General features: G+C 54.8%; 2 protein-coding genes across 5 annotated transcripts; both read right to left on the bottom strand.

The window, feature by feature from the left end:
* Positions 1-1,343: 1,343 nt before the first annotated feature.
* Positions 1,344-10,883, bottom strand: FGF8 (fibroblast growth factor 8). Of its 4 annotated transcripts, none has more exons than XM_072931195.1 (6): positions 10,089-10,883; positions 9,317-9,450; positions 9,196-9,232; positions 6,961-7,108; positions 2,640-2,746; positions 1,344-1,749 (listed from the first exon to the last, which is right to left on the bottom strand). In XM_072931195.1, the coding sequence occupies exons 2-6, from the start codon at positions 9,346-9,348 to the stop codon at positions 1,462-1,464; spliced, it is 612 nt and encodes a 203-aa protein (XP_072787296.1). In that variant the 5' UTR covers positions 9,349-9,450; positions 10,089-10,883; the 3' UTR covers positions 1,344-1,461. The 4 variants fall into 4 exon arrangements, with proteins under 4 accessions (XP_072787296.1, XP_072787294.1, XP_072787295.1 ...); XM_072931193.1 differs by having other exon boundaries at positions 6,961-7,141; positions 10,089-10,881; XM_072931194.1 differs by lacking the exon at positions 10,089-10,883 and adding an exon at positions 9,701-10,027 and having other exon boundaries at positions 6,961-7,141.
* Positions 10,884-21,661: 10,778 nt separating this feature from the next.
* NPM3 (nucleophosmin/nucleoplasmin 3) lies at positions 21,662-25,950 on the bottom strand. Its single transcript, XM_012574609.5, has 6 exons — positions 25,721-25,950; positions 24,063-24,148; positions 23,260-23,379; positions 22,941-23,034; positions 22,400-22,523; positions 21,662-22,284 (listed from the first exon to the last, which is right to left on the bottom strand). The coding sequence occupies exons 1-5, from the start codon at positions 25,935-25,937 to the stop codon at positions 22,432-22,434; spliced, it is 609 nt and encodes a 202-aa protein (XP_012430063.5). The 5' UTR covers positions 25,938-25,950; the 3' UTR covers positions 21,662-22,284; positions 22,400-22,431.
* Positions 25,951-26,912: the final 962 nt, after the last annotated feature.

The following is a 26,912-nucleotide window of genomic DNA, read 5'->3' as shown; positions in this document are numbered from 1 at the left end:
TACACAACTGAAACAAAACAAAAATCCTCAAGGTAACAGGAAAAACCTCAAACAATCAAAAAAGATTGGATGAAAAGTCACCCCTGGTTCTGGCTCCTATCCAGTGTCTTTGTTTGCCCTCCCTGTGAAGAATAATTGGTTTAACCCTTTGGAGAGAGTCACAGTCCCAGGGCAGCATGTGCAGAGCAGGGCTGGCTGAGGATGTTCATTCAAGAGATTAAATGTTTCCTTTGGTGTTTTTTTTTTCCTTCTAAATATAAAATTGGGCTTCTGTCAATAGAGAAATTTTGAAAGAAACCCCCTCCCTTCCTGGGTAGGGGGCAAGGGTGGCAGTATTTCTGGTCAAAGAAGAAACCTGTAAGAGATGGTTGGCAATGGAAGCACCAACTATTATGACAAGATACTGAATATCACAACAAAACAGCCTGAAATGGCTCCACAATAATTTGTAAACTTTGTTTAATTTTATGGATTAAAACTTGCATCTCATAAAAAAATATAGACAGAAAAAAATATCAGGTTTTGGTGAGAAGTTCACATTTTCCACATGGGGAAAAAAATAATATCAGTTATCAGCCCGCTCCACAGCAGCTGTACCTTAGTACTTTAAAACAAACCAAATGCCAAAGATGCTCCCGTGGGTAAGAGGTACCAAGTCAGTTCAGGACTTTCTCTGGGGAATCCATCACCCCTGTCCCCTCCTGAGAAAAAAAGTAAGTTGAGAGTTGTGAAGCCAGCAGCATTCTCAGAAAGATGCGACTTCCAGCAACCCCTTGCTCAGCCAAAGAAGTAGGCACATCCAAGGAAAGAAAGCATCCAGTGGTCCTCACCCCAGGTGTCACAGTCAGCCCCCATTGGCAGTGTCCCCACATCACCCAGGCTGCAAAAACCACCTAGGAGGCCTCCAACCACCTCCAAAATAAATCCTCTCCTCTTAGCTGTTTTCCAGCTTCTCCATCTTCTCCAGCAAGCATAGCATTAGTTCAGTTCATTTAAGTAGGACATTGTTTCCAGATTTGGATTTCTATGATTTTTTGTTTGTTTGTTTTAAACATGATTTTTAAACTCCTTTCCCCCTAGAGCTACCAAAAAAAAAAAATATTACAAAATAAAGCGCAACCCCAAACAGACTAGAACATTTCTAAGTGAAGGGCTCTTCTCCCTTCACCAGTCTTTGAATGTTTCATTACTTTTAAAGCTGGAGTACAAAAATAGAGCCTCTCTCATTTTTTTCCTATTTTTTTTTCTTTTTTTTTTTGTAAAAACCAAACACCCCCCCAAAAGTACCAACAACTAGAGCAGGTAATTTTTTTTTTATCCTCCCCCCCTCCCTTTTTTTTTTTTTTTGTTTGTTTTTGTTTTCTTTAATACCCATATGGGAAAGTCTCTACATATAGTCCACCAAGCTCAGAGGAGCATCCTCCAGGAGAGATGCAGGCAGAGGAGGCAGGGGCAGGCACATCAAGGGCCCGCTCTGGAGCTGGAGTTTCTAGTCCTTTTACTTCTCCGGTTGAAGGGGTAGTTGAGGAACTCAAAGCGTCTGTGGGGCTCGGTGGTCTGGTGGCCCTTGGGAAGCCTCTTCATGAAATGCACCTCCCGCTGGTGCTGCCGGGTCTTGGAGCCCTTGCGGGGGCGGCCCTTGCGGGTGAAGGCCATGTACCAGCCCTCGTACTTGGCGTTCTGCAGCGCCGTGTAGTTGTTCTCCAGCACGATCTCCGTGAAGACGCAGTCCTTGCCTTTGCCGTTGCTCTGAGAAAGGGACAAGAGCAGGGATTTAAGCAACGGGAACTTTCTCAGAGGGCTGCTTCTCATTGCCCCACCCTGCACTGACTGCTGTGGGGCTGCAGAGCTTGTGGGCAACCATAGGCTCACTTCTCCCACAAGCCAGAATTGCCCAAAATGTGCTTTTCCTTAACAAGCTGCAGGGAGAAGGCAGTGTGACACAATACTGCTCATTGCTGCTTCTGTACCTGTCCACCTGGTATCCACATTCCCACATCCATAGGGAAATTTTTGCCTCCATCTGTGCCTGGGTGTAACCATAAGCAAACTCTCCGTACCAATTCACCCACCCATCCTGTCCCCCGGGGTCTTTAATATAGGAGGGGTATCAAGGAGCATTGATTGGCATGAGAAGTGACATGAGGTCAGTGGTGGGGGGAGCATGGAGTAGCCAGGAACTGAGCTCCCCCCATTATGGGCAGTAGCAGGACTAGAGAGGGACCCACATCGTGCAGCCCCCAGGAAGTAGCTGCAGCGGAAAATCCTTGCAGATAATCGCTGTTCTGGAGGGATTTTGCATGTCCAGTCCCCCCCACCATGAGAAGGGGCATCAAGGCACAGAAACTGTATGACAAACCAGCGGGTGGTGGGGTCTGGCCTTGGGGCCAGCCCCATAGAGCATCTTAACATTCCTGGCACTTGTACCATGTAATCGTGGAGAATAGACCAGCAATCCGCCTATTTGTTCGGAGAGATAGAAGGAATGTGCCACACACGGCACCCGCCCACCTCTCTTGCTCCCCTCAGGCTGCAGGATGGCTTGTCCCCCTGCCCCTAAAAGGCAGAGCTCCTCTCCTGGCAGTCCCCACTCGAGTCCCCGGCAGTTCCCTGCCCTGCCCCATACCCTTGCACCCTACCTTGCCAATCAGCTTCCCCTTCTTGTTCATGCAGATGTAGAAACCTGTGGCTGCCCCCTTGATACGCACGCGGCTCCCAAAGGTGTCTGTCTCCACGATGAGCTTGGCTGGGGAGAGCAGCAGGGGGAGAGGAGGGAGGTCAGAGGGGATGTGGGATAGGGTTGGCACAGGTATGGAGACCCCAGCAATGCACCCTGATGCTGGGCACTGCAGGCACGTGATCTCTGGCAACTGGGCCGGAGAGCCCTAAAATCAGCACATGAGGTTAAGATGCAGCCTGTCCCCCTCCCCCTTAACTTGCCCCTATGTCTCTGCATGACCTTGGACACGTCCCTTTGCCACCTTCAGCTGTGCTGGACAGGGAGTAGCTCTGTTTTACCCAGCTCCACAGGGCTCAGTGGTTCAGGTGTCACAGGGGTGTCCCAGATGGAGGCAGGGCAGTGAGCAGGGCACACACTGGTTGGCAGATAAGAAGGCAACTGCCCTGCAAACTGGGTCTGCCTGTGGGCAGGAACCAGACAGGCACCTTCTGGAAGCGCAGAGCATGCTGCCAGCTGTCCCCAGCCCAGGGGACACTGCTCCGTGTCCCTCTGCCAGGCCAGGGCTGCAGGAGGAGCAGTGACTTTGCAGCTGGCAGGGGAGGCATGAAGGGTACAGCCACCCTTTTAATGCCTTTCACCTTTGCACGAGTCGAGAGGGCATATTGATTTGGTCTCAGTTTTTTAATGGAGGCATCGATCGACTTCCGAAGGAGCTATGCAAATTGCTGGATCGATGGGCCGCCTATAAATAGACCTGTCACCTTCCCTCCCTGCCTTCACCCTGGGAACCCAAGCCCCAAAGCCCATCCATTCCCAGGAAAGGGGGAGGATGGGGACAGGATGTCCTTCTTCCCGCTCCTGCAGCTGCTGTCCCCAGAGCAACCCCGATGGGAATGGTGGCTACCTGTTTGCACCTCAAAAGGTCTGTGCTATGCCAAGCACCAAAGAATTCCCCACGATGCTAAAAAGCCAGCTGTGACTGTCCCATCAGCTCTTGTCCAGCATCAGCCCATAGTACTGTAAGTGCTATCCAACCAGGCATTTAGAGGACAGGCCACAAAGGTTCCAAGCCTACACTCTTATTATGGGTTTTAGTTCATCGATGCCTTATTTATCCTCTCCGATTCCTGCACAAGGGATACTCAGTTTCTCAGGACTGCAGCTGACTGCATGCAGCCTGCACATCTCTACCCCAGGATGCTCAGCCTCCAGGGAGCCCCAGCGAGGGCAGCAATGTGGCTCTGGAGTGAGAGGCTCTGCAGAAGGATGAACAGCAGAAGGTAGGTGCACACACAAGTTAAACTGAGCCTAAATTACACTCTGAGCTAGGGGCAAATGGCCTTTCTGTCTCTGCAATGCCTCGACCCTGTATCCCTCTTACGACGATGCTACTGAGGTCAGTGGCACCAAGGGTGGGGACAGTGAGCAGGCAGTACTGGCAGCTGCTGAGCTGACCAATGGAAAAGTCATCCCCAAATTTTCTGGGGACAACTGATTTGGTGCTGTTAGACAGGCCAAGCTTGATGTGCATGCAGGCACCCCCCTCCTGTCAATATCACCCTGCAGCATCTCTTGTCCCCAGGCTACCCTGCACTCACATCCCCCTACTCCTAGGCAGGCACAGATTGAACTCAGAGACAAGAAACTTGGGAAGAGCGAACTCCAGGCTGTGCTGATCAATGCCCAGAGCCTGACAAGCACCTACATCCCCAAAAACCACCCACGGGAGCGATGGCACTCTGCAAACAAAGCACTGAGACAGTGACCCCCTATTTATCTATATTGGGGAAAGGGGTGGAATTGATCTTGGAGGCAGTAAAAGGTTTGAGGAGAATTGATTTTTCTCTCTGAGAGATAGAAAGAGCTGGGAGGGAGGGAGGGAGGGAGGCATGAAGAGGGAAAGAGGGAGGGAGTGGGGAGGCCTTGGCCCCAGTGAGCACAAAACCCTGCTTTAAAGATGCACGTTGCTTCTCTTTTGGACTTTTCTCTCTTTTTTTTTTTTTTTTTTCCCAAAGGGCAGCTGTGATTTACAGCTACCAGACGGGTTTGCTGCCTTGCACGAGTCCAGCCCATGTGTCACTCCAGATCTCTTATCCACAGAGGATGAAGACAACCTGGCCCCAGGGACTTGCACCCCTAGACCCTTGCAGGCAGCTCACGAACCTTCTAAACTCCAGCCTCAACCCACAGACAAAAACCAGCAAGAGGGCAGAGGGCTGTGCTGTGTCTCCAGCCACTCGTGGGGTCGAGTCCAAGCTGCAGCTGAAAGTGGCTTTCTTGGTGGCAGGCACAGCCTGGGAGGGACAAGCTGGGCTGCACCAGCCACCCGCCTTCCCTTAGAATTAAAAAAAGTCAATCAAATATTGACAATTAAGACAAATAACTGAAAACACCGGACTCGATGTTAAGTCGGCTGTAAAAATGTCAGCGTGGGGAAAGGGGTCATCTGCAAAAATAAATCAACCCCTTTTACACGCCCACCCCCAAAAATGAGACAAAAAAAAAAAAAAAAGCAGAAAGAAGGGCTTGTGGAGGGGGGATCTTTGCTACAAAAGTGGATTTCTAAATAACATTTGGGGGGATTCCTTTTTTTTTTTCCCCTTCCTCTTTTGGGGAGTGGGGGAGGCTTAACGTTTTCAACTCTATTCTTTCATTTAAGTGACAGATTTATCCCAGTAAAATTATGTTTCATGCTCAAACTTTGAAGGGAAAGTGGCTACGTAAATGCTGAAAAAATGCAGCGAGACACACTTGATCCCCCAACTGGACTGCGAAGAGGAGAAAGTATTCAGGAAATGTTAAAAAAGGTGAAAGTAAGAAGCGTTTTAATAGTTCTTCCAGACATGGGGGCCTCCCTAGAGATTCATACAGAACAATCCTGAACCTCTATTTTAACATTTACAGACTTGCAACTCTTTTAAAACTTTACATCTGAAAAACTGCTTGTTCTCTTTCTGGTTTAGATCAGTCTTCATTTTCCTCCTTAGCTCTTCAAATGCTTAACCTTTTTTATTACATTTTAATAGAGTTTTTCAAGCCACCACCAGTCCCCTCCTTCTGGCCGTATTTAAACCTGGTTGTTATTTAAATATGCACTAACAGTTTTTTAAAATCCAGGCGTTAGAGGTCTAAAACAAGATGGGATTTTCTTTTTTTTGCTTCAGAAATTAGCTACTGCCCTTTCAAGTTAGAGCTGCTCCAGGATGGGAACAATTCATTTGCAAGATTAATTCTAGATGTATGAAACATCACTTGTAACCTGCACTGTGCTTGTACTGATAATATCCAGCGTGAAATTTTCAGCCAAAGCAAAATTAAGAAATAGCTCCCAAAAACCAGAAAGGTAAAGAAAAAAAAATTGTTTCTACTAATCTACCCAAGGAAGAAAGGGAAATTGCAGATAATGCCAAAGAAAAAGAGCTGTGATACCTATGTGCAACACACAGGAACACAGGCACTTCCCTGGGTGCAGGACCAGGCCTCCCACAGCCGGCCCCGCGGCCGTGCCGGGGCTCGCTGGCCCCACTGACCCCTGCGCTGCATTTGACCATCCCAGCATGTCAGCAGCTCACACGGTCAAAGTATTTGGGCCTCGAGAGTCCCCAGCAGAGGGACCGGTCCCCTTGCCCCAGAGAGAGTGGAGGTTTTAAGAAATGGGTGCCAGGGTGATGCAGAGAGGCCACGGCAGAGCGCAGGCTTTCACGCTTGCAGAGTCCCTGCTTTGTCTCTGGAGACACCGCAGCATCTTTGCCTGCAGCTGACTGCCTCGCTGACCCTCTGCTCGTGATTTTTTTTGAGAAGAAAGGGATGGGATAGGAAAATGCCACTTTAGACAGTCCTAGATCAGGGAAGGCTTCCAAAGCAGTCATTCCCTTTCTCCTCCCTGCCTCTTCTTTTTCAAATTTACTTTCCATTTCTGTTTCAAAAGAAAGTCTCAGGGATTCCCATCCCTGCAAAGACCCAGGATGAAATGTCTGATGATGCTCAGGATGCCGCACACCCAGCCCTCTGAGTCAGGTGCAAACCAAGAATTAAAAGGAAAGAAGCAGAGCCTATCCTTCAAGAACTGGTCCCCTCCCTTGGCACAGGGAACCTGCCCTCACCTTGAATCACACAGCTGCTGATTACTGACCCCTATGTTCTCCTTTTACAAGCCCCCACAAGCCGAACGATTTTAACGATTTCTGGCTAACAAACAGGACGGAAATCATCAATCGCCACGCTGGGCTGCGAACACCTCCCCAGCTCCCCCCTCGCCTGCCCACATCGTGTGTCCTTACCGTGCACATCCCCATCCTCTGCCATCGCATTGATTTTCTTGTTGTCCAAGATCTGCACATGTTTCCCGCTGGTCCGGCTGTACAGCTGGTAGGTACGGACAAGCCGCCGGCTGAGCTGATCTGTCACCAGGCTCTGCTCCCTCACATGCTGTGTAAAATTAGGTGGGGACTGAACAGTTACCTTTAGGAAATTAAAAAATATACAACACACCATTATAATCTCTACTCCTCAGCGGGGCAAGCGGGCTGAGTGAGATCGCTGGCCTCCAGCTGGGCTTTACGGGAGGCCAGGAGCCAGGACCATGGCAGTGCCTCCTGTGCCATCAAAGTCTCTCCAGGAGAAGGAGCATTAAGCTCGGGGACACAGTGACCAGAGCCCTATACAGAGCTGTGCCCTCTCCAGACATGCCCTGAGCAGAGGTGCTGGTAGCTCAGGAGTAGAACAGGGCTTGGTGACCCCAGAGACCCCTCCAGGACTCAGTGGGTCTTGACTGGGACTGGGGTACCTTGAGATGGCATCAAGGCTGGAAGCTGGAGGGAATCAAGGTGGGACATACAGGATGGCACTGCGTTACCCTCTCAAGGGACTGATGCTTTCTTTCATCCCACACCTCTCTAACCTCTGCAGGAGCATACTACTGCTCCAGCTGCCCCAGGCACACACCCCGACAGTTTCAACAGCTGCCTGTCCTCCTCTGGGTCTCAGGCTCTCTATTATTATAATAAGTACCCCACTTATTAAGCTCTTCAAACACAAAGTTCACAGAGATGGTAGAATTATGAGGCATAATAATTACAAGAAAACCATGCCCTAGTGCCGGTATTTAGTGGTATAACCACCCAAGGATACTAACATGCTCCCCGTGCAAACATAGCTCTCATCAAATCTCAGCTGTTTGCTGCCAGCACGGTGTCGTCCCCAGCCCCAGCACACCCAGCCCTTTAGTCCCCGAGCCGCAGCTGAGCCCATCCTCTTCAGACCCGGCACTGCTGCTCCTGGGCTTTAAATGATTTTCATGAGCAGCCAAACCTGCTCCCCCCTCAGCCCAGGCTCGCGAGCTGGCACAGAAGTCTTTTTCCCCCCTCGTCTCAAATCCCTCTTTTAAGTCTGGAAAGTTTCGCTGCTCCCTGACATTTATAAAGATGTATTCTGAGCAAATGTTAGGAGATCGCTCCTTTCAACATCAGAAGGCTGGGGCTACCCCCCACCACCCCCACGTCAAATGGGAAGATTTCCTCCTGTCTTAAACAACAACAGAAAACCACAATAAAAGCAAAAGCCGCTGCTCTCCCAAAGCCAGCTTTATAGAGATATCTCTCCTTGACAATGTCATCTCTCTCCCTCTGCTTCTGCCTGTGCATGTGTGTTTCCTATAGAAGGGTTTTGGATAATGCAGCAGGATTCTCTCCCCAGCTCTGATGAGGGTACCATGTGGAGAAAAGGTCATTAGCCATGCTGCTATTTGGTCTCCATCTCATACTCCAAAATATTACAGCTATGTTTTTATACAACTGCACAATCCCAGTGCTCTGTTCCCTTCAGTTTTCAGCTGGAAACTCAATTTTTTTCCTCCCCCTGCAAGCTTCCAGGAAAATAACAATTTTAAAAAGTAGCTTAAAGGGCATTTTAAACAAAGCTTCTGCACCTGTAATCTCAGGGGGAAGGGGGGCTTCACCCCGATTTGGAGGCGCACCGCTCCCAGCGACGCGTACCTGCTGGTATGCTGGTGTTGCACAAGCTCTGCCCGGGATGTTTAATCTATTCATGTCACTTCTGTCTCTGCCGATACAAACCAGCGATGCTGAAGTCTGACACTTCTAAGATGAATCAAAACCTGAGCTTTTTACTAAGGTTTTTGCAGGGTTTCTTTTCCTTTTCTAAATTCTGCTTTACTTTTTTGGATGAAGCAATGCAGGGGGGGAAAAACGGAGCAGAGGGATGAGGGTATCCACAGCGTAATTAGGGGTCCCGGGGACGGGAATTAAAGCTGCTTTAAGATAACCCTGCGTATTTCCTTGAAATCCCGGTAATCTCTGCCTCACAGCCGTAGTCCCCCGCGCCTTATTTCGCGTCCCGTCCTCGGCTCCGGCTTTTTACAACCAGGCAACTTTTGTCTCCTGGGTTTTAAACTGCTCCTCTTCCCTGTCTCCCTCCCAGCCGAGCCGCTCGGCGGCGGCGGGGCACCCCCCATCCCCGCGGGGCGAACAAAGCCGGGCAGCCCAGCGGGCACTTACCTGGGCTTGCAGGCAGAGGACGAACAAGTGCATTAACCTGGGAGGGGGAAAAGCGGGAGAGAGGTGTGAGCCGGGGGGGCTGCGGGCGCGGGGCGGGAGGGCTGCGGCTGCCGGTACTCACACGTAGCTGAAGAGCGAAGAGCAAGGGTCCATCGCGGCGCCGGTGCGGGGCCGGGGGCCCGGCGGCGGTGCGGAGCGCCCGGGGGGCGCGGCGCTGTCTCAGCTCCTCGGTTCCTCTCGCCCTGCCAGCACGTCCTCGCCCCAAAGAAAGGAGGGCACAAGCGGCTACAGAGGGGAAAGGCCCGGCGGCGGCTCCACCGCCCGACCAGCCCCCGGGGCGCTCGGCCGGCGGCCCCTGCCGCGGGGAGCCCCCCGCCCCGCTGCCTCCGCAGAAGGCGAAGCCGACCCGCAACCCCGACGGCGGGGGCGGGCGCGGCCGGGGGGCGGCAGCCGCCACGGGGGAAGCCTGGCGGGACCCCGGCTCCCCTCCCGGTCCCGGCGGTACCTGCCGAAGCGAAGCGAGCGGCGGGCCAGGTGTCGCCGGGGCTTGGAGCTGCCGCTAAGGGCCGGGCTCCGCGGCCAGCGGTCGGCGGGACTCCCTCCCCACCTCGTGCCTCAGTTTCCCCATCCGTAAAACAGGGTTTAAGGGCTCGGAGGGTGGGTCGGGGACGCGGTTCCCCCCGCTGGGGGTTCGCCGCTCCGCGGGCGCGTTGTGGATTGGGAGCGGGCGGGCGAGCCCTCCCGGGACGTGCCAGACATTAAAAGGATTACCGGAGGAGGGGGATGGAGGGGGCCGGAGTTTCGAGAAGGAGTGAGGCTGAGCAAATTCCGCAACCGTGGTGGGGAGCGGGACACCCCCGATTTGTTCGCGAGCATCCCCGCCGGGCGCTTACCTTGTAGAGCGGGCGGGCGCCCTCAGGGCCGGCGCTGCGGGGCCATGGGGCCGGGCGGCGGCGGGACGGGGCTCAGCCCCGCAGCCCGGGCAGGGCCGCCGAGGGCTGCATTGTTCCGGCGAGCCCCGGCCCTCCCGGCCCCGCCACCTGTTGCGCACCGGGGCGGGGGCTGCGGCGGGGCTGCGGCGGGCGGCCCCCGGGGCCGGTACCTGGCCGGGGCCGGGGCCGGCGCCGCCTGCTCGGCGCTGAGTGACAGCTGCTAATTTGCCGGCCGTGCCCCGCTGCCGGTCCCCGCGCTCCCCGCGCCCTCCTTTATCTTATCAGAGCCCATAATTACAATTGCTATTTTGCTTCCTCGAATCAGCAATCAGTGCTATCTGCCGCCGCTGGAGAGGCAGCTCCTGTCAGCCGCCCCTGAGTGACAGCGCGGCGGCTGCCCCGCCGCACAAGCACAGCCACACTCACACAGGCGTGCACGGCCCGCCCGCACACACACACAGCCCCGCACACGCCTGTGCAGCCCTCCCGCACACGCACATCCGTGCAGGCATCCCTCACACACGCAGGCTGCGCACAGTCCCTTTCTCACAGCGTGCAGCCTTTCCCATCAGGTCCCCTCCTTCTCACTTGCACCCCTCACACACTCTGCACACTCCAGCACAGCTATTCACACTTTGCTTTGCTTACCCCTAACCGCAAAACACAGCCCTCTGCCTCACACACAATCACACCGCTGCAGCTGCAGGACATGCCTGTCTCTCACATGCACACTGACACCCAGCTTGTGCACTTCCCTCCTTGCTCAGGCACCTAACAGCCCTAGACACAAGTGCACCAACACCTTTCCCCACCACACAATGTGTCACCCCAAAAGTCTCTGCCTACTGTCACTTTTGGGGATGGATGTCCCATGGTTCTCACCTGATCTTGCTCAGCATCCTTCACTGCTGAGGGGTGCTGCAGGCAGGAAGGGGAACCTGGGCACTGCCCAGGCACTGCCCTGTCACATTGACCCCACAGGGCCCAAGGGAGAAACAGTCCCTGCATCAGTATTAACAAACCCAGCACAGGATGAGCAACTGCCTTGTGCTGGCCAAAATTATCCCAAAATTCAGTTCATTAGTTCATTGTTCATTTTCCTTCTCTTTTTTTTTTTTTTTTTTTTTTTTTTTTTTTTTTTTGGTGCAAAAAGAGTTTCTAAGGGGGTTTCCAATGTGATGCTTGGCAGAAGCAGGAGCTGATTTCCAAGGGCACGACACATTCACACACTCAGTTCATCAGTACAGCACATGGTCAGGAGAAAAACCCTCCAGGTTGAGCTGTGTGAACAGCTGATATACCACAGTACAGGTGAGGTGGTTCCTCCTATTCATCTCTCTGTACTGCCTAAGGAAAGCCAGGCAAAATCAGAGCAGGAAACACTAGACACTCCTGATACTCTAAATTCAGGCAATCCATACTTTTTTACATATAAAAAAATCAAGGAATTCAGTCTATTTCCCAGATGCTGCTCTCCTTCACCAGTGGCCACCTCTACTTTATCCCTGGTGGGCACGGGGTCAGGCAGGCACATGTCACCGTGTACACCGCAGTCTACTCAATAGCACCATTTCCAGAACAGCCCAGACTGCCTTAAATTGGGAGATTTACGGTGTCCTGTATGGGGTCAGAGGCAGCTGCAGGCTGACAGTCCCATGTGCCCCCTGCCCTCAGCAAACAGGCTCAAGTGCCAGTCATGGCTGTAAAATCAAGCCAGTGTGGGATCACGCAGGGGTGGCCACACTTTGCCTGACAGGGGATGACAGACGATGCTCCTGTCAGCCATCCTCAGGCCTACAGCCAAAGCCTCCACAGCCCCCATCCTACCCCACCTTCGGGAAGGGAAAAGGAATGAGCAGGTCAGTGACAGCAGCCAGGGACAGGCAGCATCACAGCTGCTGGGCTCACCCCACCTCTGCTGCATGCCTTGGATCATCTGCTCCTTGCAGGGAAGATGGGGGCCTGCACAGAGGCATTTGCCTTCTTCCCTTGGTGCTTCCCAGCCCACCTGTGTTTGCATCAAGAGTGACACCCCCACCCGCTTTTGTTTTTAAGTAAAAAACATTTTTGGCTAGGCTCTCGCCCATGCCAGGCAGAACAAGGGAAATTTGCCTGCCTGTCAGCTCCTTCACAGGCCATCTGAGATAAGCCCCCTGGTCCAAAGGGTGAGGGTCCCCTCCATCCCCTGGCACTGAGGCTAAATGGCTTGTCTGGCTCTCCTGGGGAGAAGAGAAACTCCAGCCCTATGCTCCTGAGACCAGCTGGGCCTCAAGCCAAACTGCTATGGAGATGGTGGAAGAAAGCCCAGTGTGACAGAAAGACCTGGGGACCTGCTGTGCCCCCAGCACACCGAGCAGCCATTGGGCTGTTACCCCTGGAAGAAGCTTACCACCTTCTTCCCATCAGATCTTGTCCTGCTGTCCCACTGCTCTGTTGCCCCGGTCTGCAGAACTGGGACCATATTTAGACTGGTCAGATAAAGAAGGGTTTTCCTTCAGAGAAGAGCTCATGTTCATCAGGGACATGAAACACTGCAGATGAATCATTAGCAGCAGAGATGTGAGCTGCAGCCCTCCCATCCCCTCTCCCACAAAGCTGAGGGTACCAAGGTGCAGCTACAGGGCTACAATGCCAAGAAGCAGGAGCTGAGAGAGGAACCAGGACACAGAGGCATCAGTCCCAGCCTGGCTGGGGTCCAGGCTTCGTCTCAAACTTTGCCCACCTCCTTCTCCCCACACAGAACCTCCTGGCAGCTGGGGAGTGTGGAGGCAGCTCCTGGAGCAGCCTAGACAGAGATAAGACAGGAAGCAGATCAGGAGAGGATTTGAGATGGAAGGAGCAGCAGGTGAGGGACCATGAAACTCTGGGAGAGGTCTTTGCCTCTCTGTACAGCAGAGACTGGGGAGGGTGCAGCAGGTGCTAAAGAAAGTTCTTCCCATTCCCCTTGTGATGCTCAGCACGGCACCTCCAAAGCCCAGGGCCACCCCAGCACAATCCCTTCTCTCTTTCAGGATCTCCCTTAGCACATCTGCAGGACAGAGCTAGATTCCATCTCCAACTTCCTGCCTGCTTCTTTATCATCCCTGTCCAGCCCAGTTTTAGCCAGAAATAGTCCACATACACCACTTTCGTTGTGGAGGATGACGAACAGTGGTGCCAGCTCCTGCTCCCCACAAGGGATCAAAGCCAGCAAGGAGCATCAGCCTGAAACCTCTCCACTAGCATCCCTTCTTTCAGAAAGGCAGAGACAAGAAAAACAACACCAACCACAGCTTTAGGGGCAAGCAGTCCAAACTGGGCTGAATGGAGACAAGGGCTCCTAGCAAACTGGGAGCTCATATTAGAAGAGGAATCTAGGAGAATTTGGAGTGAGGGGAGGCCAGCAAAACACCCACAGGAGTTTTGCCTTGAATACCTCTTTCAGGGGGAACTACCAGTGGATAGTTTCAGGAGAAACCATCAGGTGGAGAAGCAACCAAGACTTTCCTGTCACTCACAGAGAGAGGCCAACAGGCAGAGCTCCCTGCTCCTGCCAGGCAGGGACACAGACAGGGCCACAGCGCTAATCCCGGCTGATGGAGGAGAGCAGTACCTGCAGCAGCAGCACACAGCAACACTGAGCCGGCCAGAGGCCGGGCAGGGCTCCTCTCTGCAGGTGCAGAGGGCTCAGACAGTCTGCAGAGCAGTTGCCTGGGGGACTGTGAGAGCTGACAGACAGTGCAGGCAGTAGGGTTGAGGGTTAGCCAAAGGCTGGGGCACACAAAAGTGAGGACACAAGTGCAGAAAGCACTGCCCAACACCTGAGCATCTCTCTCTGCTCCAATACCATATGAAGAAGAGCAAAAATGCACAAACCCCAGAATCCTGTAATGTTTTACAGCCATGCCTGGAGGATGTTTGGCCATAAAACTACTTTTTCCACCCCAAAATAAAGACATGGAGGTTTCCCAGCAAATCAAGAGGGATACTAGCCCACTCCACCCTCACCCTTCCCAGCCCCGTGGCCCAGTGCCCCCAGCCCTGCCTGCTGATCCTTCACTGCGGCTTTAATGGGGCGTTTCAGAGGCAACAGCAGCTCCTCCATGGCTGAGCAGCACGGAGCAGCCTGGGGCAATCCCACTGCTCACCATTAACCTGCCCCCACCCCCCAAAGGGAAGGAACTTGGCGAAACCCCATTGGGATGTGTTACATGGGAATGACCTTGTCTTCACTACCCACAGCACCAAGGCAGCCCCAGGGCAAACGAGGAGCGGGGAGGGGAGACACAGCCCACTCACAATTAATTCTTCTCTCTATTCAATTACTAGCAGCAAGACTGAGGCATGTTTTCTGGGTGGTGGGAGCACCAGGCCAGGAGACTGCCCCTGTGTTCTAGTCACAGCCCCCTGGGCCCCCTGCGCAGGACCAGGCTGGATGACGTGGCCTCTCTGGTCACTCTTCAGCAGCCTGTTCTCATGGCTTCATTTCAGGGAATCGGGCTGACTCCTCTGCCCCTCACCACCTCCTGTTCCTCCTATCCAGCAGCTTTCTAGAAACACAACTTTTGCTTCCATAATTTCAGTTTGTGCTCCTGGAATTGCAGGTGTCAATATTGGCTTCACCACCCTTCAGTGGCCACGTGCTGGCTCCCAGGCAGCGATGCTCCTGCAGGTCAGAGAAGACAAAGCTGGGCTCTGCTTTCCATCCATCCAGGCTGGCCCGTATGGAGGAGAGCTCCCCACTCACTACAGCAGGGCTGCCAGCATAGCAGGGGCAGCCTGGGGGCTCAGCATGTGGCAGCTTCACTCCTGGCTCCCAGGCAGAGCAGAGGATCACCCTGTCATCCAGGACAGTCCATGGATGCACACACGGATTTTCCGATGGTGTGAAGCATCCCCTGCATTCCGGTCTGTTGAGGCCGGTGCTATTCTCATCTCTGGCATCCCCACCCAGCACATGGGCTCAGCCAGGCACATGGATAACGATCTGGCAGAGTTGAGCAAGACCAAGAGCCTTGTGGAGGGCACTGAAGGGGAGGCACATGCTCAGGTCCCATCCATCTGCAATGAGAGAGAACTAGGATGATTCTGTGACTACCCAGATCAGGAAGGGGTCCATACAGAGACCCTGAGCTAGGCAAGCCAGAAACAAAGACCAAAGGGTCCCAGTGAGGGCAGTTTGCATGGCATCAGCTCAGGGAGAAGGTGACATCTCCAACCCTGCATGATTTGAACCCAAGGCTGAGTATTTTTGTGCAGTTCTGCTCTGTGTTGAACAGGGGTCTGCAAACAAGCAGCCTGCCCAGGAATGGCCATGACACGTGCACAGGGAAGGGTCATACCCATGGCCATGTGGGTGAGGACATGTGTGCTCATGGCACTTGGGTAGCTCCACTCCATTCCTGACCCACCTGTACAGAACAAACAGCATCTCCAGAACCTGGTCCCAAGACATTCCTGGCTGGCACAACTTCCCCAGCATCATGGCCCCAGCCCAAGCTGGGTTCTCCAGCCACATATCATCAGCAGGACTGGGAAAGGGTGGGTCAAAGCTAGGCTGGGTAGGCAGGGGCTCCACTGGCCACCCAGGAAGGTGGGAGCCATCACTCAATGCCAGGTGTCACTGTCCTGTTGGTGGGATGGGGTCTGTGGCTCCTTCAGGACCATGAGTAGCTGAGACACAGATGCAAAATGCTGTTCCTTTCTTGCCTCATTTCCCAGCCAGCCCCATCAGGCAATTTGGCTTGGTTTGGGTGCTCTTAGGAAGAGGACTTCTGCGCCCAGCTCGCGGTGGGGTTAAGCCTAAAACCAACAGCAAGGCCCGGGGGGGGGGGGGGATGTACGTGGCTGTAACTCTACCTTCGTTTGTTTGCTTACAGCATCCACCCAAAATGCCCATGTGTGTCTCTGGGCCTCTGTGTCAGTGGCAGCTGAACTGCTGACCCCAGAAGTTTGCAAAACACCAGGGTTATGGCCCCTTTGACATCCCAGCCCATCAGAGCCACAGCTCATCCTGACCCTGGCTCCAAGGAGCCAGGCCCCAGGGCACCCCACATGGCCCTGAAAGAGCTGGGGCTATGGGGAGACAGTGGGGCCAGTGGGAGTGAACCCCAAAGGAGTGTTGAGGTGGACACATGGTACTTGCTGCTGTCCAGGCTTGGCTGCAGCCCCCCACATTTGCAGGAGGCTCCATGGACCAGCACGACACGGACCTGCCCAAATCCCCTGCTAGTCCTTATCCATGCACAGCCCTTCATCTTCTGTCAACCCTACAGCCCCCACTCCATGCTGGGATGGGGACTGGCACAGGAACTGTGCCCCTTGCCAGCTTCCATGCCCAGGCCATGCCTGATCTCTATGCTGCCCTGCAGACCTCTGTGTTTTAGGAAGGTGGGGAACATGGTCACAGGCAAAACAACAGCCAGAGCCTGGAGACAGCCTGTAACTGGTTTCTCCCCAGTACCAGCTGTGGTAGGGGACTTCATGCTACCCTGGAGTGTGGCCATGGCATGCACAACCCAAGCTGCCATCATGGTGCAGACACCATCTCCAGGATGTGCAGGGGTGGGTCAGGGTTGCAGGGGTCAGCCTAAGTACAGGTGTAAATGCCCAGGGAGTTCAGATAGAGTTTGAGAGCTCTCCAAACATTCTACTTCCATTTTATTCCCCAGGAGCGAAAATTCTACTTCCCAATGGCCAAGCCCCACTGCTAGACTATGCTGCCTTCCCCTGTGAGCTGAGCATTAGGAGGGCTAGCAGGACAGACCTGCCACAAACAAGGTCCCTGTCCCCTCTGCTCTTCTCATCCTCTACTCTGCCCATCAGCAACCACTATTCCTATCCAGCCCCAAAAATCTCATGCACTGCAGCTCAGGGGTCTTTGCCTGCCTAAGAACCTGTCAGGGGAGCAGGGAATAGAGGTATGGAGTAGTGTGAGGCGTCCCACAGGCCCTGTGCAGAGACATCACCAGCAAGGACACCACAGAGATAAATCCTGCCCATGCAGCCTAGGGCTCTGCCACTGACATCCCTGAGAGAGAAACTCTGAGAGATCCCAAATCCTCTTGGGACACAGCCCAGATGCTCCATGCAGGCCCTGCTCCCCTGGATGCCACCAGCCTGGCAGGGACGTGTGGCCAGTAGTGACAGTTCTGCCAGTGTCAGGGACAGCCCAGAGTGATTAGATTGCACCTCTAGGGGTCGGAGGGCAGGACACCTGTGACCTCCGGGCATCTCGGCTGCGGGTGCTGAGCACAGAGCTGCCAACACTGCCCTGATGTGAGGTGGCTGTGCAGGGGCTCAGGAGGGGACAGTGTGTGACAGCTGCAGGGAGCCTCAGCTCAGGCTGCCTTGCATGGAACTCTCTGCCACAGCCCAAACATATTCACTTTTAGCACCTGCTTTACGTGTCTGTGAATTTAAACCCACACAACCCCTGCTCCAACATTATCCCATGCTTCTCCAACTGTGCTCTTCCAAAAAGCCACAACACCACCTTCATGGAAACAGCCCCCTCTTGCATTCTGGGCAGCACTGTGGGACTGGGGACACAAGTCCACATCACAAGCAGCCACATTATCACAGCCTGCCACCACCCCGAGCATGAGCTGACTCCTGTGCCAGGATGTGAATCCAGACATCTGCTGTGGAACTGGGAGCAGGAGGAACCTCTTCTCCTCCCACAGAACACTCAGTGGGTGAACAACCACACATCCAAGCTCCCAACAAACTTGAAGCAGTCTGGGGAGGACCCAGCACATGTCTGAGCAGCAGCATGCAGGAGATAGCACCAGACCTGAGCTTCAGTTTTTCCAGCAGAGAAGGCCATTCCCACACAGTGCATCAGCACCATTTCCCTTTGCAAGGCATATTGATGGGAAGAGGATGGGAATTACTGGCAGCCTGGCCCTTCCAGATCCTGTTGCTGCCTCCCTTGTTTGCAATCTGTCCTCTAGTGGGCCCTGCCCTGGTTCCCTGAGGCAATAGAAGAGGTACCCGTGCCCACTGCCAGCAGGGTGGAACAGGGATGGCAGAGTCAGTTAACACTTCAGAGAACAGCACACTCATCACACCCACCATCAGGCTTGTCCCAGCTAAAGGGGGCTCTGCTGGCCCTTCTGGCTCCTGCTGCCACCAGGGTGCCACATGGCTGTGTGCCCACTTCGCAGAGCTGCTGCACCCCAGGATAATGGAATGCTGCATCTCCTGGGGTGTCCCCCTCGCTTCCTTCAAAGCCCAGGCAGCCAAGACCCAGAGAAAAAGAGTTTTACCCTGGATCAGCGTGGGAACCAGCAACAGGGAATTCATGGAGCAGGGGACCAGCCCCACCTACAGCACAGTCACAGCTGTGCTTCTCAGCCGCCCTGGGGCCGTGGCCTAAGCCACAATGAGTTGAAACCCAGCCAGAACTCTGATGGGGCAGGACCCGCTGGGGCATCAAAAGGAAAGCCACTTCCTGGCCACACTCAGCAGAGCAGCTCCCCATCCTGCTCCTGCATCCCTGAAATAGCAACTCAAACCTGACCTCTGAAATCAGAGCATCCTCTGGGAGCTGCTGGCCTGGCCCAGCCACCCAGCGGGAGGAGGCAGCCAAGCCCCAGCTTAGCAAGGCTGCACCTGAGCCAGGCCCTGCAGCAAGCAGCCTGAGCCTCTCACCAGGAGCAGCAGGATGGTTTGGGAGGGCTGTGGAGTGTGTGGCACCATGGGTGCACAGCCACCCTCATGCATGATGAGCTCCATTCATATTAAGCTCCGTTTCTCTGCTGCATGGAGCAGGGTTACCCACTGCTGCCAGAGCAGGGAGGGATCCATCACCAACTGTATCAGCATGCAGAGCCCTGAAGCAGCAGAGAGAGGGGGTGCTCAGATCAAATCAACACCCAGAGCAATCCTAGAGCCACCTGGATTGGGGCAGAATTTGGCTCCCCTGGTACTGGCACCTCTACCCCCTGTTGGGAGAGTGATGGGCTCCACACCCTTAGGGAGCTCACATATGTATATAGAAACACAACAACTCGATTACCCCCTCACCCTATGGAAGACAAGGCAGCCCTCACACCAGGAGCCCCATGCTTCACTCCCTGTGCACAGAAAGCCTCCTGCCCCCCACCAGCACTGAGTGTCCCCCAGCCCAGCCATGCCCAAGCCCACCTGCTCTTAGACAGCCCTGTTTGTTTGCCCAAGGTATTTGCAGCCGGGGGCACCTGCTTTGATACCATCAGCACCACGAAGGAAGCTGCTCACCTAGCGTGACCCCTGTAATCCCATCCTTCCCCATTAAGTGCTGTGTGAGCGCATCCCCCCTCCCAGCCTCCTGACATTTCAGCATTTATCTCCCTCTCCCCAAGCTGAGCACATCAAGGCTGTGACATTGCTGGGGAGCAGGAAGCAAACCTCCCCAAGTCATTTAGAAAGGGGCTTGGCAGTGCCAACACACCTCAGCCCCTCTATTGCTCCCTCTGTGTTGGAGGCATCCACTTCCCACAGCACTGCCCTACAGCAGCGCTGGGGACCAGCCAGCACTCGTGGCAAGATCTCAAGCTGAGCTGTTCCTACACTGGGGTGCACAAGCTTTGTTTCCTCAAGCCTCCTGCCACCACCCTCATGTCCCCCATGGCGCCACCTTTGCCCCCTGCCAGGACAGTCCTGCCTGCCTCTGTTCCAGCTACCTGGATACCCTGAAGTACACACACCAGCAGCCTGAAATAATCTCCTTTTACTGTCGAAGAGGCCAAACGCGCCTCCTCATCAGCCAACACAGCTTCTTCCACTCTGTGTGAAGCATCAGTATCACCCTCCCAGGACGGAGCAGTGCCCATTCCCTCCACTCATCACTCCCCACCAGGCTTGGAATCAGCTGCCTCCCCCAACCCTTCCTTCCAAGAGTGCCTTGTTAAAAATGATCTGCTGGCTCCCGTTCCCCTGCATTTCCGCGGAGCACAAGCACAGTCAAGGTCTGGCAGACAGATTATCCCTGACCCCTTCCAGGTGCACATAGCCAGGGGAATCTGCAAGGCGATGGGATGCCAGCCCTGGCAGGGGCTGGGAACTGTCCTAGCGCTGTCCCAGCCACGGCTCCATCCGAAGCCCAGAACTCCTTTCCCGTCCCGTCAGCACAGGGCACTGGTGCGCTGGGAGATCCAACCGCGCCTGTGGGCACGGGCACCGAGCGCCAGCCCCGGGCACACGGGATGGCGGGGGGACACCGCACCTCCCCGGGGGACAGGAGGAGCAGCAGGGCGGGATGGCCTCAGCGCCTGCCGGGGGAGGGCGGCCATGCGGCGGGAGAGCCCCGCGGGCCGGGGCAGACGGAGCGGGAGCGGCCGGGAGCGGCGGCCGCGGTGCGAGCCGCGGTGCCCGGTGAGGGCCGCGGTGTCCCGGTGCGGGCCGCGGTGTCCCGGTGCGGGCCGCGGTGCCCCGGTGAGGGCCGCGGTGTCCCGGTGAGGGTCCCGGTGCCCCGGTGCGGGCCGCGGTGTCCCGGTGAGGGCCCCGGTGCCCGGTGCGGGCCGCAGAGCCCGCCTGCCCCCTGGCGGTGCCGCACCGGCCCCCGCCGCCTCTGCAGCCCCCGGCATCCTCCCCCCGCGCTGCGGCGGGACTTCAGCTCCCCCGAGCCCGCTTTCTCCGCCAGCGCCCCCCAGGCAGCTGAGGTCGCGTTCCCCGGAGTTGGAATGCCAGCAGTCTTGGAGTCATGGAATTTTTTTTGGGTTGGAAGAGATTTTTAAAGGCCATCTAGTCTAACCCCTCTGCCACGGACAGGGGCGTCTTTAACTAGGTAAAGTTGCTCAGAGCCCTATTCAACCTGATCTTGAGTGTTTTTTTGGGGTTTGGGGCATCTACCGCTTCTCTGGGTGATCTGTGCCATTGTTTTACCACCCTCAAGGGTGGTAAAAAACCCTTCTTCCTTATATTTGATTTAAATAAACCCTTTTAGTTTAAAATTATTATCCCTTGTCCCACCTCAACAGGCCCTGCTAAAACATCTGTCCCCATATTTCTCAGAAGCCCCCTTCAAGCACTGAAATGCCACAGAAAGATCTTCCCAGAGCCAACTCTTCTTCAGTCCTTTTCCCTTTGCTGCTAGGGGCTTTGAAACCTCATTCTGAGAGCTAAGCAAATTCTGTTTGGGGCCAGAAGGAAACAGTGGGTAGGTGCAAAGGACCCGAACAGGTTCCAGAGAGAAACATAATCTAGAAAATAGCCTGAGCTGAGGATCCACCCTGGATTTCCCACATGAGTCCAGGCTACTGAGAAACTCACTGTCCCAGGGTATCAACAGAGCCAGCATGACAAAACAGTCCATGGTGCTTCTCAGGGACAACATCCAGTGTCTCAGACAGGAGGACTGGGACACACATTGACACATGGGCCAAGAATGCAAGACTGACTGCAGAGAAAGTGCCAGAGAAACATTTAAGGGCAGAACCAGCCACCATGGGTGAGAAATGACACCTGGCTGAAGTGCAGAAAGGATCAAGCCCTCTCCAGGTACCCAGGCATGGGGTAACACAACTCCTCAGCAAATGTCACAGCTCAAACTCGCCCCACTGAAGCGTGTATGGGAAGAACCTGCCAGCCAGCAGGGGCCTGAGAGATCTTTATTGAGTGTAAGAACAGTTCTTTACAATGCAGATTGACCCAGAACCTCCCCCAAATCAGAGAGGCTGTGAGCTCCCACCCCACCATAACTGCAGCTGAGAACAGAGCATGGGCCCCACTTTCACACTTCCAAGTGTAAAAAAACCACCAAACTGTGAGTAAGCAAAAGCAAACACATTAGAATCAGTGAAAGTGCCTGTCCCACATTGGCTTTACATCCATCTGCTGGAGAAGGGGCCAGGACTGAGTATTTCACAGCCAGGAAAAGGGGGTACACAGAGCAGAGGTCCAGGACAGCAAAAAGGCACAGGGTAAGGATCACCCCCTCCATTCCCAACTCCCAGAACAGGGATCAGAGAGAGGGGATATACCAGCAGCATCCATCCAGTTTTGGGATCACTCTCCCAGGGCTGTGTGAAAGGAGACACCTCAGTGCTGGGAACAGCCCCTGCTCCCCAAAGAGTTAAAACAGCATTAAAAAACAAACAAACAAACAAAAAAAAAACCAAACAGCAAATGTTGAGGTCCTGGCAACAGGTGTCCAAGATAAAAACCATCCAGGGAGAGAAGTCCCAGTGAGTACCTAGGAGAAGAACCAGGTTGAGATCAGCAGACTTCAGCAGCACATTGCACCCACACTTGCCACAGCAGTACCACAGCCACCCAGATCCTTCCCCCAAGGCAGCCTGGCTCCTCACCTTGCCTGGAGACAAGTTACTCCTTCCTCCTCCTACTTCTTGGCTGGCTTAATAGGAGGAAGGTCCTCCTCATCCTCCTCAGACAAGTCATCATCCTCCTCAAAGGAAGCATCTTCCCTGTGCACTGGGACACACAAGTAACTGTTACTCACCAATGTACATCTGTGCAAATACAACCGGCCCATGAGACACCCCAAGAGCAGAGCAGCCCAAGGAGCTTAAAGCAGCTTTCACAGCAGGTAACAGTGGGAAATAAGGAGCATTCCAGCTGGAGGGAGGTCTCAGAGGAGAATGGTAACAGCCAGACATGAGAAAAGGGGACAGATTGAGACATCCAGGTCCCTTTTCCCACGCAAGGCCTTATGGTAGGGCAGGAATCCCTGCACTTGGATGGCCCCTGGGAACCAGCACAAAGGAGGGACAGCATGCTTGCCAGGTAGCACCCAGTGCATCTCCCAGCAGCTCCCTGGCCGCTGTTGACTCTGGAGCCCCTTCATACCCCTGACTCCTCCCAAGCTTTTCCCCACCCTTCAGTCCTTACTGATCCTGTGCCAGCCGGCGAGGTGCACCGGGCCAGAGCCTGCTGCCAGGCGAAAGGTCACTGGAGGCTGCAGCTTGAAGTTGTCCAGACTCAGCTGCAAAGAACAGAGATGGAGCTGAGTTAGGGGCAGAGGCAAAAAGCAGAATAGCCGGTAGTTCCCAGTACAGCACATGTCCATCTGAGGGCACCTGCAGATAGACCAAGGGTACCCAAGGCATTTGCCTGTGAGCTGCAGATCCTAGACTGGGATCCACAAACATCCAGAGCTGTCCTGTTCCCTGCAGCCATGCACCCCCGAGTCTTTAAATCAGCCTCTTACCAAGGGCTGGCATGACAACTTCAGATTTGCCACAGGCACAGCGATCTCTTGGTTCTCATGGTTTCGCCCAACGACTTCCACCACGTTGCACTCGTCCTTGGCACCATCAGTGAGGCAGATCTGGGTGGGAGTGGAGATTGTGAACAAGTGCTCTCTGAAGGGACCCATCTGGGACAGGACAAGTAACTCACAGCAATGCTGCCAGCCCAGGTGTCATGCAAGGAGTGGGGATGCTGCTCCACAAAACAGGAAGAGCACTGAAAAACCCCATAGCAATTGTCCCCTGACTGCCCCAGAGAGGGCTCTGTGCCTTGCCCAGCTGCAACAGCTGTTGCTGCAGTCACCTGAAGGGATGGCACCCAGGCTGCATTTTCTGCTGATCTGATCCACGCTGACAGGTTCTGTGCTCCCGGGATAGAAAACATCCCCAGGAAGAGACAGGAATAAAGCCCTCTACCTATCTGGGCTTTGGGAGCAACAAGCCAGAGACCCAGCTGGTGTAGATCGATGTGAAGCTCCAGCAAGGTCAAATATAAGGGAAAATGTTTTTCTTCACTACCTGCCTGGAGCATTCCCCTACTCAGCAGTCTCCTGCCACCACTGGCTTTGCACAAGCACCTCCATAAAATGGATAAACGTGACCACTCTGTGTCATGCCCCGAGAGCAGCCAGTCCCGGGACCTCAGCCAAGGGAGTCCCCTGATCCAGCCCAGCCAAGGAAGGAGGATGAGCCTGGAAAAGGGGCATAAGGACATGGGCAACTACAGGAGAGAACAAGCACAGTTAATTCACATTTCTCTTACCACAGAGAGTGCTAAAATGTGGTCAGAGTCATCTTCTTCATCCACCTGAAATGTGTAGGATTTGGTACTGGCAGTCAGCTCACAGCCTAGAAAGAGGAGATTAAAAAAGCAGTAGCAAGTATTACACAACAGTCACTACAGGCAAAGGGTCCTGAGGGGGAGCCCTGACCAGGCATGGATATAGAATCCCTAAAACTTTTTATTTTCTCATGTGAGGAGCGGCATCAGACCAGGGCACCCTGGGCTCCAGGGTCTCAGAAAACTACACATCCGCCTCTGCACCAGGACAAAACCTGGTGTCCCCAAAGCAGGCTGCCAATAAGCAATGCCCATGGGCACCCAAAGTTCCCAAGTACTGGCAGGGCAGGGTTCTTCCCATCCAGAGAGCAGAACAGTCAGGGCACACCGCTGTGGGAAACAGGAGGGCACAGACAAAAGAGTGACTCTGCTCATGCCATTGCCAGTACAACTTTTTCTTGGATGGGAGTCTGGAAGCAGACAGACACAGAGTGCCAGACCTGAATGATAAGGATACCAAGGGGAGGATACCAGGCCAAGCTGCAGGGAGCTGGAGTCCCTCAAGAGAAGTTTTGAGATATATTTTATTACATACTTCTTCAGACAGTTACAAAAACAAAGGAGATACATAACTACGTGCTTAGCTCTTAGGATGAGGATTCAGCCGACCAAAGGGAGGGACTAAACTGCCCTGGGTACGTTAACTTATTGCAGGATGATTCACCAGTGGGAGGCTAACCGGAAAAACACAGAGCTGAGCGCTGCATACCAGTGCCGGCATTTCCAAGGGAGAGGAATCAGCCTCCACGAGCGCAGCACGAGGCAGGACCGCTTTCTTCCCAGGCTTATATATTGGACTTACGGCGGGGAGGAGCGAACCCCAGGCGCATAAAAGGCCTGGGGAGCTGTAACTGCTCCTCCCGCAGCGCAGCGTGCGCCGAGCCGCGCTGCCCGGCCCAGCCCTGCCCGCACACGCGTCTGAGAGCGGCGCAGGGCCCGGCCGAAACCCCTCCCAGAGAGGAGGGACACGGCCCCACCGCCCTGCCACAGGCGCCCACGAAACGCTGACGTGAGAGCGCGGGGGATTAACCAGAGGAGCGGGAGAGGCCGGCTCCAACCCCCCGCCCCATTAATCCCCGTCCTCTAAAGCCGCCAGAACACCGAGACCCCCACGCGGCTCCTCCCAAACCCCCCTGGACCCCCAGCATGTGCCTGCTGCCTCCCAAGCCCGGTCATACACGTGTCTCTCCACACTCTCCTTCCCCCACAGCACGTTAGTGCCCTCCACGTGTCTCTCCACACCCACGTGTCTCTCTTGCCTCCTTCCCCCCACAATGTCTCTGCTGCCCCCAGGTCTCTCACCGCCACCCCCCCGGTCTTATTGCCCCCACACGTGTCCCCCCTCCCGTCCCCACGTATCTTTCCAGCCTCCACGCCGTCCCCATTACCCACCAAAGTCTCTTTCTGCCCGTCTCTCTCCTGTTCCCTATTAATTTGCCCAAACGTGTCTCCCCTGCCCCAGTTCTCTCTTACCGTCCCTACGTCTCTCGTCCCCACATCCCCGCCCCGTGTGTCACCTCCCTAGTTCATCTAAGACCCCCCCGTGTCTCTCCGTCCCCCTGGCCCGTGTCCCCGCTCACCGAAGAGGACGCTGCCGGGACAGGCGGGCCCGTGCGGCTCCATGAGGCGGCGGCGCTGGCAGCGGGTCTGGGAGCGGGGCGGGCCGTGCAGGGCCGAGCCGAGCCGCCCCGCCCCGCCCCGCGCCCGGCCCCGGGGACTGAACCAAAGGGCCCTGCGGCAGCGCCCCGCCGGATACTTTAATTCGGGCATTTCCTGGCTGTCCTGGGCCTTCAGCATTTACTGACCCCACCGCCAACTGTGGAAACGACACACCGGACAAACGGCCTTTACTACCGGCTGCTCAACGGCTGCTCACCCACCGCCCTTCTCCCTGGGCCCCATCCCGGCCCACGGCAGCAGCCGCCTCAGCACTGGGGAGGAGCCACAGGGCACAGACAGAGCCAGGAGGCTGAGGGCATAAAGAGGGCTACCGAGGGGGGAGAGGAGATTGACAAGGATGGAGGGAGGACCACATCAGCAGGACCTGTTCATCTCTATCCCTTTAAGCATGAGCAAAAGCAGCGTGACCTGACACGGGGGACTGCGGCATAGGAGTGTTTCGGCACAGAAGGCAACGTCCTACTTCAAAATCTACGGTAGAGAGGGCCGGACCGGCCTTTCAAAGCAGAAAGGGAAGCAGTCTGCTTCTGCTGCAGAGGAGCAGCCAAATTAAACCCCACTAACAACGAGTTCACACTGCCTTCTGGGGACAAACTTGGCTCTGTTCCTACCGCAGAGACCTCTGCTAGCCAGCAACTCGCTCTGCTTGAGCTGGAGTAGGTTCAAGGAAAACCTGACTGAAGGGGTTTGAAAAGCTGAACCAGGTCCCAGAAAGAAGCAACTGCTCGTGCAGCAATGGTTACACAAGCACACCCATGTGCTTCTCAGCAGCTGCTCTGCGCAGCCACCTGACCCCACCTGACCTGTCTGCAGCCACCACCCTGGAGCGATGGAGGCAGGAGCATGCATTGCTGCATTATGCTTCCTTAAAGGACGAGAGTCTGGTGCAACATCGGAGCTCATTCCCTTCTCCCAGGCCAAGATGTGTTGTACAGAGACAAGTCTGTCATAACCTCATGAAATAGGCTTTAAGAAAACAGTCACCTATGCGCAACACATTATTCATTTTAAGAGAGAACATTTACTGGGCCAGAAGTTTTCACCTTGTAATTTCCCTGCTTGGTTTGTGTGTTATCCTGTTCTCCAAACACA

Source organism: Taeniopygia guttata, chromosome 6, assembly GCF_048771995.1.
Source record: "Taeniopygia guttata chromosome 6, bTaeGut7.mat, whole genome shotgun sequence".
NCBI classification, from domain to species: domain Eukaryota; kingdom Metazoa; phylum Chordata; class Aves; order Passeriformes; family Estrildidae; genus Taeniopygia; species Taeniopygia guttata.
This window is presented reverse-complemented; position numbering and strand designations above follow the sequence as displayed.

Excerpts from the sequence above, each read along its gene's own strand:
- NPM3 (XM_012574609.5), bottom strand. The coding sequence starts at position 25,937 with ATGCTGAAGGCCCAGGACAGCCAGGAAATGCCCGAATTAAAGTATCCG. Across the intron at positions 24,149-25,720 it reads TCCCGGCAGCGTCCTCTTCG|GCTGTGAGCTGACTGCCAGT; the intron begins GTGAGCGGGGAC and ends TCCTCTTTCTAG. Across the intron at positions 22,524-22,940 it reads CGCCGGCTGGCACAGGATCA|TGCACAGGGAAGATGCTTCC; the intron begins GTAAGGACTGAA and ends TGTGTGTCCCAG.
- FGF8 (XM_072931193.1), bottom strand. The coding sequence starts at position 9,348 with ATGGACCCTTGCTCTTCGCTCTTCAGCTACGT. Across the intron at positions 9,233-9,316 it reads TCTTCGCTCTTCAGCTACGT|GTTAATGCACTTGTTCGTCC; the intron begins GTGAGTACCGGC and ends TCCCCCTCCCAG. Across the intron at positions 1,750-2,639 it reads AGGGGAAGCTGATTGGCAAG|AGCAACGGCAAAGGCAAGGA; the intron begins GTAGGGTGCAAG and ends TCCCTTTCTCAG.